Here is a 19,807-nt window from a genome sequence, read left to right on the forward strand (position 1 = left end):
AACATCTTGTTTGCTTTTTTGACCACAGCAGCACATTAAGCAGAGGTCTTTATTGAGTTCTCCACAACGCCAAGCTCCCTTTCTTGAGCAGATACAGTTAATTTGCCCAATCATGCTAACCATTCACCTAGCTTGTTTAGTTGCGTCTGAAGTTCACCACACTCCTATTTGATCCTGACTAATTTAAATAACTTTATGCCATCTGAAAATGTTGCTACCTCGCTACTCATCGCTCTTCTAGTTCATTCATATATTTAGGTTTGGAAGGACGAGATTTTTTAGTCGCTGTCAGTAAACATCAATTTCACCATACACACAACAAACCAAAATATATATATTTCCATCGATAATATAGGCAAAGTAAGAAAATTGCTGCTAGAGAATTTATTGAAGTTTTATTTAAGGATTTTACTTTGTATATTTTGACATTCAATGTTAACAATATGTTTTCTCAGCTATAAAGCCTGAGCTCTTTGAATCTCAATGTCTATTGTCATTAAATAATTGTCTGACCCACACTACTGATCCTCCCAAAATTTCCTGCAACTGTGAAAATTTAAATTGATAAAAATACAAAAAAAAAATCTTAGAAATAAATACAGATGTTATGTCAATTATTCCAAGCTTAATTGTATTAAACATGGGGACCTAATACATAACCTTTTACAATGATGAAAAATTACAAATTAATCCTACTCTTTGCTTGCTGTCTTCAACCCAGTTTTTAATCCATGACAATACTTTGTCTCTCACCCCATAACTACTTAACTTCTTTACCAGCCTCTTGTGTTGAACGTTGTTAAAGACCTTTTGGTAGTCTAAATAAATTTAGTAAATGCTCTCTTATCCACTGACAGATTCAAAGAATTCTAACAGATTAGAGACAATTTTATTTTGCAGAATCTCTGTTGGTTAGACCTGATCATATCATGATCTTCCAGATGTTTTGTTATTCTGTTTTTAATTATTTTAAACAATTTGACAGACACGGATGTAGGGTTTACTAGTCTACATTCTCTGGGTCAACATTGGAGCCCTTTCAAATATAATTACAATAATTTCTGCTTCTCTACTGCATCTCAGCATGTATTTTAGAAACTAGCAGCAGACCAAACAAGCCAATTGTACCTCAGTTGCTCCTAGTATTCTTCCTCAACTATAATATTAAGTATTGAATCTAAAAGATGAAACATGCATAAAAAGTCGAGGGAAAATTGCTCAAATGGTTTTCAATATTGTATAATTTTGTGGGACAACCATCTATAAAAATTAGACACTCAAAACACATCAGTTTTAATTTTAGTGCAATTTATTAAAAGGTTTAAATATTACATATTCCATACATTGAATATAATTTCAAAAACTAAGGTTTTTATTCATTAATATCCACAGAAGACAACAAATGATATTGCATGCTTCTGAAAATATTTTGCCCTTCAGATGTTTTCAGTCTTACAGTTATCTAGACTACTTTCATTAAATATTTACTTAAGAAGAGCTGAAATATCAGATTTCAGGTTTTGAGACCTTTATTAGATGTGTCTGTACAATGCTAGCTGATAACTGTCATACGGTATTTTACACCCACATTACAGCAGCTATTTGTTTTTATTATCAGATACAAACCTTAAAAAAAAAAAATCTTTAAACTATTACCTATGTTGATGCAATAAAAACAAAGGAACCGAACCAAGCCCTAACCTTTTTTGCACTATGGTACATAATTTCCCTATGAACTGCTTTCCTCATGGAATGATTATAAATATTCCAACCACATGCATCTGACATTTGTTATGAACTTTTTGACAGATTTACACAATTATATACATTTCCACTCAGTTCAAAAAATTCTGTCTTCATAGTTCACAATATCAGAGGGGTGGCAGTCTCTCTAATCGGTCTATATTCACAAAAACAACGAGGAGTCCCGGTGGTACCTTAAAGACTAACAGATTTATTTGGGCATAAGTTTTTGTGGGTAAAAAACCCACTTCTTCAGATGCGTGGAGTGAAAATTACAGGATGCTGATCAGGTGGTTCCTCAGTTTCTTTGAGAGCGTGTGGCACAATCTCTAACCATAGTCAGTGTAGTATGTCGATTGCAATGGATTTTTTACCTTCAGTCCATTTGGTATGATGTCCATCTGTTTACAATCGGAGAGGAAGATGATATCTATCTGTATTTGTGTGAGTTTTTTCATGAAGTTGATGGATTTCCAATAGGGCTAAATTCAGCTAGTGCACGTCTGCGGATCAGGAATGGTAACATACAAAAGCCAGTAGGAGAACACTTCAGTCTCCCTAGACTCTCAATAACAGATTTAAAAGTAACCATTCTTCAACAAAAAACCTTCAAAAACAGACTTCAAAGAGATACTGCTGATTTAAACTTTGCAAACTTAACACCATCAATTTGGGCTTGAATACGGACTGGGTGTGGCTGGATCACTACAAAAGCAATTTTCCCTCTCTTGGTATTGACACCTCCTCTTCAATTATTGTGAGTGGACCACAGCCACCCTGACCTAATTGGCCTTCAACACTGGTTCTCCACTTGTAAGGTAACTCTCTTCTCTTCATGTGCCAATATATATTTATGCCTGTTTCTGTAATTTTCACTCCATGCATCTAAAGAAGTAGGTTTTTTTACCCATGAAAACTTATGCCTAAATAAATTGGTTAGTCTTTAAGGTGCCACCGGACTCTTTTTTTTTTTTTAAATAGTTCACAATAGATTTTTTAAAAGCCAGCTTTAATTCTGGAGAAAGATGGAAACTTTACTTTTCACTTCATTTTTTGTCTGTCTTTTGATCAGTCATTACCACAGATGCCCATTCTACATAACCAATTTATTGGTTCTGGGGAAAAATATTATGTTAATGGTATGATTATCCATACTGTCTGAAAGTTGCAGAGACAATATCTCAACACGAGAAAAACTTACTAGTAAAATAAAAAATCCAAGGCCAACCACTGTGTGCCAAGTTTCAACAGAAGCAAAATGATAGAACATTAGAGTATTTTTATTAATTTCACAGAATATTTTTTTTTAATCTTGAAGTGTAGCCCTACTCTGAAAACTCTTAAGTAAAAATTGTCGTCTTATTCAACAGCTCTATTCTTGGTGTTTGTTCATAATTAAGGCTAAGATTTTGTCACTGTTATTTTTAGTAAAAGTTATGGACAGGTCACGGGCAATAAACAAAAATTCACAGAGCCCATGACCTATCCCTGGCTGCAGCCCCCAGTGGAAGCACAGCCTCTTGCTGAAGCTGCAGGGCTGGGACACAGCGGGGAGTGTGCAGCCCCAGCTCTGGAGCTGCCTACAGCTTAGGAAGCCAGTGGAAGCCGCAGGGCTGGGTTGCACGGCTCTGGCTGCAGCCGCGGGACAGGGGAGCACAGCCCAGCTGCAGTCCCTCCACCCCCCCCCACAAACCACAGGTCAGGGGCTGCAGGGTCCTGATTCCAGCAGGGAAGGGGCACACAGTCCTGCCTCTAGCCCATTTGTCGTCTTACTCAACAGCTCTATTCTTCAGAGGTCTGGTAAAGTCACGGAATCCGTGAATGCCATGACTTCTGTGACTAAATAGTCACCTTATTCATAATGCCCCTCTGCCATGTACATTGGCCAAACCGCAAATACGCAAAAGAATTAATGGACACAAATCTGCCATCAGGAATCATAACATTCAAAAACCCGTAGGAGAACACTTTAACCTATCTGGTCATTCAATGACAGACCTGCGGGTGGCAATTTTGCAACAAAAAAGCTTCAAAAACAGACTCCAACGAGAAACTGCTGAGCTTGAATTGATATGCAAACTAGATACAATCAACTTAGGCTTAAATAGAGACCGGGAATGGCTGAGCCATCACAAACATTGAATCTATCTCACACTTCTTATCAAACGGTCTGTACTGGGCTATCTTGTTTATCACTTCAAAAGTTTTTTTTCCCTCTTACTTAATTGGCCTCTCAGAGTTGGTAAGATAACTCCCACCTTTTCATGCTCTCTGTATGTGTATATATCTCTCCTCAATATATGTTCCATTCTATGCATCCGAAGAAGTGGGCTGTAGCCCATGAAAGCTTATGCTCAAATAAATTTGTTAGTCTCTAAGGTGCCACAAGTACTCCTGTTCTTATTCATAATATTTACTTACCATGGTGAAAAAGTGTGTAGTACATCAGGGTTCTCAACCTTTTTCTTTCTGAGCCCCACTCCCGCCCCTCCACCCCCCAACATGTTATACAAACTCAATGGCCCAGCTGTGTTGCAACAACTTTATGCATATAAAAGCCAGAGCCGGTGTTAGGGCAAGCAAGACTACGGCCCAAGGCCCCACACCACAGGGGGTCCCGCAAAGCTAAGTTCCTCAGGCTTCAACTTGAGCCTCAGGTGGCAGGGTTCAAGACCCTAGGCTTCAGCCCCACATGGTGGGGCTTCGGCTTTCTGCCTTGGACCCCAGTGAATCGAACACTGGCCCTGCTTGGCGGTCTCCCTGAAACCTGTTCGCAGCCCTCCAGGGGGCCCGGACCCCAGGTTGAGAACCACTGTACTACATTTTGTTCCTGCTAACGCTGCAGATCCCAATACATCTGTGAAAATGGAAGTCAGAATCTGTTCTGTTTCAGGAATCAATTATCATCCAAGTACAGTTCTTGGTGCAGTGCAAGACAATACAATTTTGGGTTTACTCCCCAGGCAGGAATGCACTGGAGTGCTGGGCAATTCCTTAGCTGAAGCCTTCCCATGCAGTACTGATTTCAGTGTCTGTGTCTTTCTGCAGCTGGGTGTGTCCCTACCTGTGTGTGTGCTAGAGATGGCTTGAGGACCTGGCTTAGCAGGACAGGGTGAGGGGGCCCAGGCTGGTGGAAGAGGTGGGCTCAGTGGTACCCCAATACATCAGGTGGCACTCGGAAGGGCAGGGCAAGCCGTCACACTGTTATTGAAATTTATAAGAATATTAGTCTCGGAAAAATAGCTTGATCCCAGCACAGAACAGCTAAGGACAGCAGAGGAATGATACAATGTGCATGTGTTCCCACAAACCAATACATAGCTGGCAGGTCTAATTTTAGAAAATGTAAATGGGGGGAGGGCGAGGAGAATGAGACTGACAGACGTCAGTTAATCCAGAAACCAAAAGGAAAAAGCAATAGAAAACAGAAGATGCAACAACATCGTCATCCTGTGGGACACGTAGACAACACTATTAGCACTACAGCAGAAACGTACAATACACTAGAGGATCACTCAACTCTCTGAACACCTTCCAGTAACTAAACCCACCTGCATGGGTACAGAAGTAGTGTTAGGCTTAAAGTGATCAACAAATATTATTAGGGAAAAAATGGTAATTTTCAATGACTCCATAAAGCTAAAGTTGCATCCGAAGAAGTGAGGTTTTTACCCACGAAAGCTTATGCCCAAATAAATGTTAGTCTTTAAGGTGCCACCAGACTCCTTGTTGTTACCATAAAGCTAAGCATACATGTATCTTATTAAATTCCTTGTCCACATAGAGACATCTAAATGAAGCGTGTTACAATCACTAAAATACCTGTTTTAATATTTTTAATCCTTGTACCCTGTCATCTGAATGCTGGGTATGTTTTGAAATTTCCATGTAAATTTAAGATTAGAGCGGCTGAACTTGCTGCTCACAAATATGCAATCTCTCGTTAAAAATGGCTACTATACTGACTCAACTGCACTCGCACTAGCCAGGATCCTGGAGGTTGTGAATAGATGTGGGTCCATACAAATATTTCCTTAACTCTATGCAAGCCTGAGAGCAAAGTAGAGTCAGAGCAGTTGACAGATGAGCGAGACCGAGCTCTGAGTTATCAGTCAAGAGCAGGATTTGCTCAGCGATAACATAAATATAAACAATACTTGTAATACTCGTAAGACTGTGTTCGCCCATGTTTTCTAAGTACTTGATTTAACCCTGTGAGCATCAAAATTTTTTGAGCACAGACCAAGCTCCAGGCAATCTATAAAAGTAGGTAGCTTAGTTTTACTTCAAAAAGCTGCTGCCACTTAATCAAATAACCACCGCCCTACCCGATATAAGCAAGATTTGCAGACCTGCCAGATTTATTGCTTTAGTGCTATTGGGTGTGTACTTCAACATATAAATTTCACTTGGTTCAAATTTTCTGGATTTCAACCAATTAACCAAAAAAAAAAAAAAGAGACGCCCACTATAGTAAATGAAATAATCCACTATCAGATAAAACTATGCCTTTAACAAAACTGAATTGTTCATTTAACTTCATTTTTGCAAAATAGGTTCAGCAGGATCATTTGTGAAATGTTGTTTTAGAAAATGACAGATAGCACAGAATTTCTCTTTTCATTCAATATTAAATAAAACTGTACAGGTATGCCAAGGTGCTATTTAGCAAATTACTGTTTAAGGGTTCAATCCCACTGCAACTGAAGTCAATGGGAATTTTTCTATTAATTTCAATAATTTTGGATTGGGCCCTGAAATAGACACACTTACTGTTCAAAGAAGAACAGGAGTACTTGTGGCACCTTAGAGACTAACAAATTTATTAGAGCATAAGCTTTCGTGGACTACAGCCCACTTGTAGTCCACGAAAGCTTATGCTCTAATAAATTTGTTAGTCTCTAAGGTGCCACAAGTACTCCTGTTCTTCTTTTTGCGGATACAGACTAACACGGCTGTTACTCTGAAACTTACTGTTCACTCGCCTTTCCTGCTCCTAACAGGAAAAGTTTGCTCCACTGAGAAGTCAGTCACTTTGTCTAGATCAATTATTTTTATCAGTATGGTGAGGGTTTTGTTACACTAGATGAACAATATGTATGTCAAGTAAAGTGCATAAAAATTACATTTATATGCATAATCATTAATAGTTAAATATGATAAGTAATTCTACTGCAAATGAAAAAGCCCAAGAATTTATAGCTTCATCTGGATATTAAAAAATTATAAATTTAAGAACTCCTGACAACCGGAGAAGACTGCTTAGTCCATCATGCCAGCTCCTTTTAGCTTTCCACATAACACAGGCACATTCAACTTCTTCAACAGACCTTTAATTCAATAGCAATTCTATTCCATATGTTCATTATATCCCTATACTATTCTCTACTGTCAATATAGTTAAGTTAGAGAGACAAGGTGGGTGAGGTATTATCTTTAAACTACCAACTTCTGTTGGTGAAAGAGACAAACTCTGTGTAACTCGAGAGCTTTTCTTCAGGTTGGTCCAATAGAAGATATTACCTCACCCACTTTGTTTCTTTAGTATCCTGGGACCAACATGGCTACAACAACACTGCAAACTACAATGAAGTGTCTGTCAGTTCTTCGTTATAAACACATGTATTCAGGACTCAGCTATCAGTATTTACTACAAGCTGGCACAAAGAAATGTAGCATTTAAAACAACAGGAATGCAAGCACAAAGCTGCCACATTTCAACATCGTATACAAACTTAATATCTCTTAATATCTACATTTTTATTAAGGTGTAAAATCACATCACTACAAAACAATGAAAATGACAGCAGTTTGACATTATAGAAATTATACTTATTTTAAATAAAGTGGCTTTTTCTAGACATGCTGGAGATGTTACTATAAGAGATATGATGATGTATTTAATATGAATTGGACATGCAAGTCCACACAGGTCTAAAATAGCCTTCTGGTTCAATCCTATGGATTTAATCCATGACAATCACATTGATTCCATATAGCTTCACACTTTGAATATTGACACAAGTTTACCAACTCAACTAACAGTGTCTTCATTTTTTCATTTTTCCTCGGGTCTTCCTCCTGATTTTGCAATTTTATAACAAATTTCATAATGAAGCAGCAACTGTACTTCTACTAAGGTCTGGTCTACACTTAAAAGTTACATCAACCTAGCTATGCCATTCAGGGTTGTGAAAAATGTTGTGCCCTGAGTGCCGCAGTTCCATTAAATAACCCCTAGTGTAAACACAGGTCGGTCAACAGAAGAATTCTTCCATCACCGTAGCTACCACCTCTCAGAAAGGCAGATTAACTACACCCCTAGAAAAACCCCTTCCATCAACATAGGAACGGTCTATACTGCAGATTACTGAGGCACAGCTGCAGCACTGGAGCTGAAGGATATAGTCACGTTAAAGTTTATTTTACCATATTAAAACAAACATTTTAGATTATGAAAGATTTTACATTTCACTATCTGATATTTTTATTGTGGGTTTATTCTCTCAATTTGGATAATGAAATTAAATCAGTTTGTAAACAAAAGTGAAACTGTCATGTTCTCTTTCTGGATCTTATTCATAGGCACAGTTCTGCAGTGTCTGAATAGCAAACACTACAGGAACAAAATTGTTTTTAAAAAAAAATCCAGTGGAAGCTTTAAAAAATATCATAGAAACATTCCTATTGTTCTTAGGTTTTACCAACCTTATTTCCTTCTGAAAAACTAAATTATAGATGGAATTTAACCTGAGTATTTCTCTTTACGCTCTGTTAATTTTTGCAGTAAAGGAAAACTTGACTCCGTTCTCAACCTTTGTACTCTGATCACTGAAGAACAAGTTCATAGGCTATTTTATAGCCTAATAAATTCAACTGAATTGTCAGAAATTAACTCATTCCCCAGAAAGTTCTTTATCCTGAATGAGTAATCCAAGACACTTATTTTAAATAATGACATACGCTTACTCTCACCTTTGACAAAAACAGTGTGGGTTGATACATTCTATCAATAGCAGTTACCTAAGTAATAAGTAACAAACATCCTTTCATCTAGTCTATTAATTTAGCCATTTCAAGTTTTTACAGGTATCTGGTAATATTAGGATTTACTAGTTAAGAATCCATCGGTCAAGCATGAGTAAGCATCTACAATAGATAGGATATACTGTGCATTGTATTCCAAGTAATGGTTGATTAATTGTGCAGTGAAAGAACATTTTTATTAAACTTTGTTCTGCTTGAAAATTAATGTGGAGATACAGAGCTTAGAAGTCAGCATTTAGATAGTGTAAATCATTTTTGAGAAAGTGATGAGCACAAAGTAATCAAACCTGCAAAAGGGCAAAAAGCTTCAACAGAAAGTATGCTTTTTGCAGTCCTGATTATGTCCTTAGACCGGCTGATACAAAACCTTGCTTCGTGCACACGAGGAGTCTTTACTTTGTATAGTTGTACTCACACAGAAATGTTTACTCTTTTGAAATGGAGACAACAATAGTCCAAATGAAACCCAGTGTAATTTTAGCATTTACCTTAGCAGCAATTGTATAAGAATAAGAAAACACCACAAGAAGGAATTTCTGAGTGAGAGGATTAAAATGACATTTTCACTGCACTTTATCTGTATGTATGCACAGTAAAAAAAGTTCTCACTGTCAGAAGAAGAAAAAAAAAATCACCCTGCCAGGAAAAGTCTACCTTCTTCCAGATGTACTTGTGGCACCTTAGAGACTAACAAATTTATTAGAGCATAAGCTTTCGTGGACTATAGCCCACTTCTTCGGATGCATATAGAATGGAACATATATTGAGGAGATATATATACACACATACAGAGAGCATAAACAGGTGGGAGTTGTCTTACCAACTCTGAGAGGCCAATTAATTAAGAGAAAAAAAAAAAAAAAAAAAAAGCTTGATTATCACTTCAAAAGTTTTGTTTTTTTTTTCCTCTTAATTAATTGGCCTCTCAGAGTTGGTAAGACAACTCCCACCTGTTTATGCTCTCTGTATGTGTGTATATATATCTCCTCATTATATGTTCCATTCTATATGCATCCGAAGAAGTGGGCTATAGTCCACGAAAGCTTATGCTCTAATAAATTTGTTAGTCTCTAAGGTGCCACAAGTACTGCTGTTCTTCTTTTTGCGGATACAGACTAACACGGCTGTTACTCTGAAACTTCTTCCAGATGAATCCCTGAGCTCTCCCTTTCAATTGCTTAAATCTTCAAATACATAATTTAGAGGCCCCAGCATGAGACCTTGACTCTTTAACTACTGTGTAGGAGCTCAGGATGTGTCTGAATACTTGGGACTCATGGCTAGTTTTGCCCTTCTATTTCTCCTTCCCAATTAATTGGCAGACTGTATGTTTATTTAAAGAAAGGTGTGGGAGCTGAGAGAGCTACTGTACACCACGAAAATACAAGAGAGAATTGGCTACTCTCCTCCTGACGTTCAACCTCTTTAACCTTCCAATTTTTAAACCTCTCTAGAAAAGCATTTACTCTATATTGGATATAACAGGGAATTTCGAGAGTCGCACGTAAGTCAGTCTGATGAATAAGTATCTTTTCTACAGCTGCTGGGGTAAGAGACTTGCACCCTACGAATAATGCTCTGGACACGGACACTCACAATCTGATTTGGAAACTTTTCTAAGCATCAGCTCACCCAGAAAGTTCCCAGAACCTCTCACTCCCTTCCCAGCCCGACACGCTGCGCGCCCCTGGGTCCGGCTAACGCTTCCCCGGGGCTGTTCCCAGCACGACGCCCTGCCGGGCCGCTTTACATCGCCTGCGTGTGTTTGGCCCCAGCATTTCTCCCCCCGACAGGTGCGCGCCCCCAGCTCTCCCCGGCAGCGGGGCTCCCGCTGCGACCACCCCGCAGTGGTCGGGGGCCGGCTCGCGGCCAGCACGCAGTCAGCGGAGCGGCCCAGGCGAGCCGGGCACCGGGAGAGGGGGCAGGAGAGACCCCGAGGCGGGCGGCCAGCGGGAGCCGGACCCCAGCGCCCCAGGGCGGGGGAGTGGTGGGGACCAGGGACCCCAGTGGGCCGGGGTGGCCCCAGGGGCTGCCTGGGAGGGCAGAAGAGCCCGGGAGGGGGGGTGGCGAGCCGAGGGCCCGGGCCCTGCCGCGGAGCTCTCCTGCCCGGGGAGCCTGGCCCCGGCCGGCCGCTGCTGCGCCGCGCTGCCCCGGTTACCTGCCGCCGCCGCGCTCTGTCCCCAGCTGATGCCGCCGCGGCCCCGGCGCTGCTGCAGCCCCGCCCCGGAGCCGAGTCCAGGGAGGTGCCGCAGACGTCAGCGCTGCGGAGGGGGAGGCGCGTCTCGACTCGACCCGGCCCGGCCCAGAGCGCCCGTCGTGGGGACTCCCCCCCGCCGGTCTGCGGCTCATCACAGCCCCGGTCCTCTCCTCCCCCACCGCTGGGAACCCGGCCCTGAGACTGGGGCTGAGTCCGGGCGCTCCAGGCACCGGCCTGGTTACCTGCAACCCCTGGGCCCTGCTCGAGCCTGTCCTGACTGTCAGGGGGGAAATGACCCCTCCCTGTGTCACCCTTTAACCCTGGTTCCTACTCCTGGCTCAGGCTCTGCCTTGCTTTGTGACCTAGTGTCTGGCCAGGGAGTTGAAGGGGTGGGGGTTACCTCCACCCAGCTAAGTGCTAACATCCTGCTGGTATAGTGATAACTGGTTATTTGCAACAGGAGTGAAAATGGCATGGAAAAGCCAGTTGCAAACAGTACGTCTACATTGCACTGGGTGGGAGGTGTGATTATATTGGGTGTAGACATACCCAAGACAGCTTGAATCTAGCTGGTTCTGTAGTGAAGTCAGGGCACAATGGGCATTGGCCTGGGCTGGCCACACCAGTAAGTACCCAGGGTCCTGGGTAGGCTTGCACAGCACATGCTGCTGTGGCTTCACTGCTATCCCTAATCAGGCTAGTTTGGGTACATCTACACAAGCTACAATCACAGCTTGGATTCATTGTAGACATATCCCAAGATTTTACCACGTTAGCTAAGAAGTGGTAACCTTTTTTCCTAGTGAAAATAAGATCTCTGCCTCTGTTTTCTCCTATATGCAGTGTTCTTGTGCAGTTGGTCCCAGGATATTAGAGAGACAAAAGATATTACCTCACCCACCTTGTCTCTCTGTTTTCTCTTATCTATTTAGGCCCTGATGCTTCAAAGTCTTAAAATGCTTAATTTTACACACTGTGGGTAATGCCATTTAATTCAGTATCCACAGTACAAAAGATTATGAACGTGCCTTTGTCTATACTTGAAAGTTAATTTGGACTAAGGTAGTGTGGGAATTCTAATTGCAATAGTTATTGCTGAATAACTCCATGTGTGGACATACTTATTCTGGAATAAGAGAGCTTTATTACTGTTTAGCCTTTGTAAATTCTTCACAGCAGGGACTGTCTCTTAGGTCTGGTCTACACACAGTTTTTGTACTGATCAATTTACAGATGTGATTTTTCTTCTAATCAATGTCATTATATTGGTACAACCCTCCCTCATCCACCCCCCCCCCCCCCCCCCGTGTGGATGCAATTATACCAGTATAAATGTGTGTTTACAAGTATGGCTTATTCCCATCCCAGAATGGAAATAAGCCACGCTTGTATAAACATATTTTTACCAATATAACTGCATCCACATTAGGGACATTGTGCCATGCTGACTATACCAATATAGGCTATAGTTAAAGCAGTTCAACTTTGTTTTGTAAACAAGGCCTTATTGAGTGTTGGTACAATGCCTAACACAGTGGGGCTCTGATCTCAGTTGGAGTCGCTAGACACTATTGTAGTACAAACAATAATTTAAATGATTAAAACTGAACAATTAAAATACATATTTTTCTTTTGACTATTTATTCCTTTGTTTACTATTTGCTTTTTGCTCAGCTCCATCATTGAAATTTACCAGACACTTCACTTTGCAGTCAATTTCAACTCAATTTCAGTTGAAATTCTGACACTAATACAAGGTTGCAACATTTAGACTGAAAATATTTCAGTTTCAGTATTTCTTAATGTTTTTAAAGATTTTATTGAATCTTTTAAAATTAACTATTTTTTTTAAATGAAAATAAATGTGGGGACTCAACTACTTGGCTGTGTTCCTTTAATGTGAAAGATTTGTTTACTAGTTTCCATACATAAGAGGCGATAGAAGTGCTACTTCTTCCTTAATATCTCCAAGAGCTAGCCTTTTCTTTCCCTTCCCCAGCCAAATCTCTTATTCAGGCCCTCAATATATTCTGCCTTGACTCCTAAAACATCCTGTTTTCTGAAATTCCCAAAACACACATTGCCCCACTTCACACAAGATGTAACCACTAAAATAATTTTCCTCGCCTGCCCATGTGATCATGTCACTCCTGTCTTTGAATGTCTCCACTGGCTCCCCATATGTTATTGCATCAGATTTAAACTTCTTTTCTCCACCTTGAAAGTCCTACATAATTCTGCCACTCCCTAATTGAGTTTCGCGTTGCTTCCTTGCCCTCCATTCCAACCTTCTCAACTTTGTCCACTCATTCATCAGCTTCTCCCACAATCACCTCTATGCCCTCTTCTACACAGTGCTATGTGAATAACATGACCAGCCTGAGCTTATTCTCCAAACCTGTACATTGTCCTCCCTAAGTCCCTCAAAAACCCACTTCTATTATACTGCTAGAGAGAGTCTAATTAATTTGTATCTAATAATTCGCTATTCTCTTTCTACTAACTTCTATATCTTTCTGTCCTTAGACTTGGCAGATTAGGACCATTCTGTCCTTAATGTCTGAAAAGCTCCCAGAACATTGTAAAAATACAAATATATTTTATATATATGTAAATATACAAAAATAAATAATTGCAAAGTAATAGTCTTCAAACTGTATTTTACCCTTAAGAGCTGATGTTTAGCCATGCCTATTGCTAGCCTCTATCCTAGGAGAATTTAAAGGAACCCCTTTCCCTCCCCCAGGATTTTTCCAAAATAAGTATTGTTATTTATTTATATAGGACCAACACTGTACTAGACACTTTATGGACAATACGAAACGAACGTGTTGTGTATGATTAAAAGTGGGTGCTTAATCATGCAGCTTGGGCGGAGTACAGCTGGAGCTAAATCCTGTGTCCTACTAACATTCTCTGTGTCAATAAAACAAGTTCTGAACAAGTTGGTTTTGTTCTCTTGGTCACTACATGTGCATGTAAAGTGCCAGTTTCAGTCAGCAGCTGCATAGCTGACATGCCCATTCTGCAATAATTGCAGAGTTTGAATTTTGTCTGTTTGACCCAAGTGGTGGAGGGCATGGATCACACTCCCTGTCGGTAGCTGGCCCGGGCCTAAGAAACTAAGGATCCAACCAGAAGACCAAATTCACGTGCCACTTGAGGCACGTTGTGCATACACTAAGAAGACCCAAAAAGAAGAACAGGAGTACTTGTGGCACCTTAGAGACTAACAAATTTATTAGAGCATAAGCTTTCGTGGACTACAGCCCACTTCTTCGGATGCATATAGAATGGAACATATATTGAGGAGATATATATACACACATACAGAGAGCATAAACAGGTGGGAGTTGTCTTACCAACTCTGAGAGGCCAATTAATTAAGAGAAAAAAAAACTTTTGAAGTGATAATCAAGCTAGCCCAGTACAGACAGTTTGATAATAGGTGTGAGAGTACTTACAAGGGGAGATAGAGTCAATGTTTGTAATGGCTCAGCCATTCCCAGTCCTTATTCAAACCAGAGTTGATTGTGTCTAGTTTGCATATCAATTCGAGCTCTACAGTCTCTCTTTGGAGTCTGTTTTTGAAGTTTTTCTGTTGTAATATAGCCACCCGCAGGTCTGTCACTGAATGACCAGACAGGTTAAAGTGTTCTCCCACTGGTTTTTGAGTATTTTGATTCCTGATGTCAGATTTGTGTCCATTAATTCTTTTGCGTAGAGACTGTCCGGTTTGGCCAATGTACATGGCAGAGGGGCATTGCTGGCACATGATGGCATATATCACATTGGTAGATGTGCAGGTGAACGAGCCCCTGATGGTATGGCTGATGTGATTAGGTCCTATGATGATGTCACTTGAATAGATATGTGGACAGAGTTGGCATCGGGGTTTGTTACAAGGATAGGTTCCTGGGTTAGTGGTTTTGTTCAGTGATGTGTGGTTGCTGGTGAGTATTTGCTTTAGGTTGGGGGGTTGTCTGTAAGCGAGGACAGGTCTGTCTCCCAAGATCTGTGAGAGTAAAGGATCATCTTTCAGGATAGGTTGTAGATCTCTGATGATGCGCTGGAGAGGTTTTAGTTGGGGGCTGAAGGTGACAGCTAGTGGTGTTCTGTTATTTTCTTTGTTGGGCCTGTCTTGTAGGAGGTGACTTCTGGGTACTCGTCTGGCTCTGTCAATCTGTTTTTTCACTTCAGCAGGTGGGTATTGTAGTTTTAAGAATGCTTGATAGAGATCTTGTAGGTGCTTGTCTCTATCCGAGGGATTGGAGCAAATGCGGTTATATCTTAGAGCTTGGCTGTAGACAATGGATCGTGTGGTGTGTCCTGGATGGAAACTGGAGGCATGTAGGTAAGTGTAGCGGTCATTAGGTTTCCGGTATAGGGTGGTATTGATGTGACCATCGCTTATTAGCACAGTAGTGTCCAGGAAATGGACCGCTTGTGTGGATTGATCTAGGCTGAGGTTGATGGTGGGATGGAAATTATTGAAATCATGGTGAAATTCCTCAAGGGCTTCTTTTCCATGGGTCCAGATGATGAAGATGTCATCAATGTAGCGCAAGTAGAGTAGGGGCGTTAGGGGACGAGAGCTAAGGAAGCGTTGTTCTAAGTCAGCCATAAAAATGTTGGCATATTGTGGGGCCATGCGGGTACCCATAGCAGTGCCGCTGACTTGAAGGTATATATTGTCCCCAAATGTGAAATAGTTGTGGGTGAGGACAAAATCACAAAGTTCAGCCACCAGGTTAGCTGTGACATTATCAGGGATACTGTTCCTGATAGCTTGTAGTCCATCTTTGTGTGGAATATTGGTGTAGAGGGCTTCTACGTCCATAGTGGCCAGGATGGTGTTTTCTGGAAGATCACCGATGGATTGTAGTTTCCTCAGGAAGTCAGTGGTGTCTCGAAGTCTTCAAGTCAGCGGCACTGCTATGGGTACCCGCATGGCCCCACAATATGCCAACATTTTTATGGCTGACTTAGAACAACGCTTCCTTAGCTCTCGTCCCCTAACGCCCCTACTCTACTTGCGCTACATTGATGACATCTTCATCATCTGGACCCATGGAAAAGAAGCCCTTGAGGAATTTCACCATGATTTCAATAATTTCCATCCCACCATCAACCTCAGCCTAGATCAATCCACACAAGCGGTCCATTTCCTGGACACTACTGTGCTAATAAGCGATGGTCACATCAATACCACCCTATACCGGAAACCTACTGACCGCTACACTTACCTACATGCCTCCAGCTTCCATCCAGGACACACCACACGATCCATTGTCTACAGCCAAGCTCTAAGATATAACCGCATTTGCTCCAATCCCTCGGATAGAGACAAGCACCTACAAGATCTCTATCAAGCATTCTTAAAACTACAATACCCACCTGCTGAAGTGAAAAAACAGATTGACAGAGCCAGACGAGTACCCAGAAGTCACCTCCTACAAGACAGGCCCAACAAAGAAAATAACAGAACACCACTAGCTGTCACCTTCAGCCCCCAACTAAAACCTCTCCAGCGCATCATCAGAGATCTACAACCTATCCTGAAAGATGATCCTTTACTCTCACAGATCTTGGGAGACAGACCTGTCCTCGCTTACAGACAACCCCCCAACCTAAAGCAAATACTCACCAGCAACCACACATCACTGAACAAAACCACTAACCCAGGAACCTATCCTTGTAACAAACCCCGATGCCAACTCTGTCCACATATCTATTCAAGTGACATCATCATAGGACCTAATCACATCAGCCATACCATCAGGGGCTCGTTCACCTGCACATCTACCAATGTGATATATGCCATCATGTGCCAGCAATGCCCCTCTGCCATGTACATTGGCCAAACCGGACAGTCTCTACGCAAAAGAATTAATGGACACAAATCTGACATCAGGAATCAAAATACTCAAAAACCAGTGGGAGAACACTTTAACCTGTCTGGTCATTCAGTGACAGACCTGCGGGTGGCTATATTACAACAGAAAAACTTCAAAAACAGACTCCAAAGAGAGACTGCAGAGCTAGAATTGATATGCAAACTAGACACAATCAACTCTGGTTTGAATAAGGACTGGGAATGGCTGAGCCATTACAAACATTGACTCTATCTCCCCTTGTAAGTACTCTCACACCTATTATCAAACTGTCTGTACTGGGCTAGCTTGATTATCACTTCAAAAGTTTTTTTTTCTCTTAATTAATTGGCCTCTCAGAGTTGGTAAGACAACTCCCACCTGTTTATGCTCTCTGTATGTGTGTATATATATCTCCTCAATATATGTTCCATTCTATATGCATCCGAAGAAGTGGGCTGTAGTCCACGAAAGCTTATGCTCTAATAAATTTGTTAGTCTCTAAGGTGCCACAAGTACTCCTGTTCTTCTTTTTGTGGATACAGACTAACACGGCTGTTACTCTGAAACCTAAGAAGACCCAAGTGGCAGGAAGTGAGGTTCTACACACCTCCACTTTATCCCCTGAAAGTATGTTAGCAATAAACAGCAGCTGGGGCTGTTCCATTTCATGGCATGTCTAGAAGAGGAGAGACACCGGAAATGCTGGTGCTGTGATTGAATTCTAGAAGACTCAGGTTTCACAACTTTTCACAAGATGGCAAAGTTACAAGTATGCACACTCCTCAAAACATTCAGTACATCTTTTCAAATTTCATTGTTCCTTCAAGTGTCACTGCACGTTTATTTATTTATTTGATCTCAATGGAAATTTACATGAGTAATTGCTAATACAGTAGAATAGGCTGGTGACCACTTGTGACTGCTATTATCAATGAGACTTCTAATTTATGTAAATATAATCATCTTTGCTGTTACCTTTTTCCCCAACCCACCTTTATATGTCAGTTTATTCTTGTTACATCTGCTCTTAATCTGAAATTATGAGTGATAAAGGGCAGGGACAGTCTTTGTTTTATTTATTTGTATAGTATTTTGAACAACGAGGGCCTCTAGGTGATACCACAATGCAAATAATAATAATTTCACTCAATATTAGGGTGGAAGAATCAGGCACTTTGTAAGTGCCAGTTTATAATGTGCTTAGAGTGGGCGACACAGCACAGATTAAGGGAAGGAATAGAAGACTGCTCTTTCAAATGGCGGTTTATGCCTGGGGCTGTTTTGCCAATGAGAGTGGGACTGGACTACTAGAATTTATCCCATCCTTTGCAATATTCCACTATAGGTATGGAGTAGAGTTGGGGAGAATGTGAAATAAGACAGCTATTAATACTGCAGAACACTTCTGTGTCAAATACAACCTTTTATGTTTGGACTATACATAATTTTAAAAACATGATTTTTCAACATGGCAGTTCATTTGGATTTTTATGGACAACTTTATTTGGCATCATTTAAAATAATTAAGAGTTTGAGTAAATTACAATATTTTTACGTTTCTAGGGCATTGGAGTGGCACTTCTCATTTAAAGCATTACCCTTTGGGACAGTATTTGTAAATTCTATAAGGGCCTAATATTGTTTTCCATTTGCAAAACATACACAGATATGGGTAATTATTATCTAGGGGGAAAACCTGTGTATTTGTGAAAGGAAAACTGAGTTAAATATAAATGTGCTGAATAGTTAAACTCTGTCATAACAGAAACAAGATACATAATGCCAGGAAATCATTCAACAAAATGTATTTAAAGTATATAAATCACTCAAGTCCATTCTCCCTTGGAGAGGGTTTCTTTTCCCATAAAATTAAGGAAAGTGAAAAAATGATAGTAGCTGTACTTTGGAACTTTAGGATAAATGGTCCTGAAACAGGGAGGAAAAGTTTGCAGTTACCGCCATTGCTACAAGGAAATATCTATAGAAAAGTATGTGAGAGTTAAACATTCTCAGACTGCTGATAAAAAAAAACAACCACAAGTGTGAACACACTATATTATTCCAGTCAGTAAACTGAAGTTTATTTTTTGTTTGGAACAAATGATTTTTTATTATAATATACTGGATCACTAATATTTGACCTTGCATACCTACTGGGGACTATGGCATCAAATTTATTTTATTTATTGACTATTTTATTTAAATTTTATATAAAAACATTTCTTCAATTTGTTGTGGAATTATTAGTATCAATGATTTACAAAGAAACACAGTCTGGAAGATGAATGCAAATAGTTCTCTTGAAGTGAACCTTGTAAGGGATAATTCAGTTAATGGATATTGCCCTATTAAATGGATACATTTTGTGATAGGTTGAGTTAAACATTTGAAAAACTGCTGTTGCATCTGAATGCAGGATGCAATGCTGGAGAGAGTATCTTCATGACCTTAAGTTCCATTTCCTGGTTAGAGGGAACAGATCTATCTAGTCTCGCTCTTTCTCACTCAGGTAGTTCTAAAAATAATCCAGGAAATAGTAAAGTGAAGTTTGTTCTCTAACTGTCAGATTCCTTCTTTTAGAGGAATATCCCCACACAAGCTGAAATTTGGGTGCAAGAATTTTGATCCATAAACAAAGAAAAAAAATTAAGAAAAGGACAACATAATTCTTTTAAACTCTTACCTTCTTTTCTGACCATGCCATGGAGACAATGGCAAGAAGCATTTCAAACATAATTAATAGAAGAGATTGAATGAAGCTACAGAACTTGGGTCTAAATAGAGATTTTGCCAAACAATGGAAGGTAGTGACGTGCCAAGACTGGGGGGTTGGCAAGACCCATTTTCGCTTTACAGCAATTTCAGGAAATGAATACTTACCAGAGATAGATATAGTTTAATGGCTAGCTGGGTGGAAGTAATATTTACATGTTAGCATCCAGAA

The 19,807-nt window shown here is 40.4% G+C and overlaps 2 protein-coding genes across 10 annotated transcripts in view; one reads left to right on the forward strand and one right to left on the reverse strand.

Annotated features, from left to right (window-relative positions):
• MYO6 (myosin VI) overlaps positions 1 to 11,029 on the reverse strand; it is a 163,209-nt gene extending 152,180 nt beyond the window's left edge. For 4 of the 9 annotated variants that reach the window (XM_054021873.1, XM_054021872.1, XM_054021870.1 and 1 more), the window contains exon 1: positions 10,949 to 10,984. The gene's annotated coding sequence lies outside the window, so the exon portion shown is untranslated. Of the gene's footprint in view, positions 1 to 4,807; positions 4,826 to 10,948 lie in introns of those variants that run through there. The other 5 variants (XM_054021871.1, XM_054021869.1, XM_054021868.1 and 2 more) reach the window with 4 other exon arrangements.
• Positions 11,030 to 16,063: 5,034 nt separating this feature from the next.
• LOC128835155 (uncharacterized) lies at positions 16,064 to 17,337 on the forward strand. The gene is made up of 2 exons (XM_054024583.1): positions 16,064 to 16,255; positions 16,444 to 17,337. Exons 1-2 carry the CDS (start codon positions 16,181 to 16,183, stop codon positions 17,107 to 17,109), a joined length of 741 nt encoding a protein of 246 aa, XP_053880558.1. The 5' UTR covers positions 16,064 to 16,180; the 3' UTR covers positions 17,110 to 17,337.
• Positions 17,338 to 19,807: the final 2,470 nt, after the last annotated feature.

This window comes from Malaclemys terrapin, chromosome 3 (genome assembly GCF_027887155.1).
Source record: "Malaclemys terrapin pileata isolate rMalTer1 chromosome 3, rMalTer1.hap1, whole genome shotgun sequence".
Classification (NCBI taxonomy): domain Eukaryota; kingdom Metazoa; phylum Chordata; order Testudines; family Emydidae; genus Malaclemys; species Malaclemys terrapin.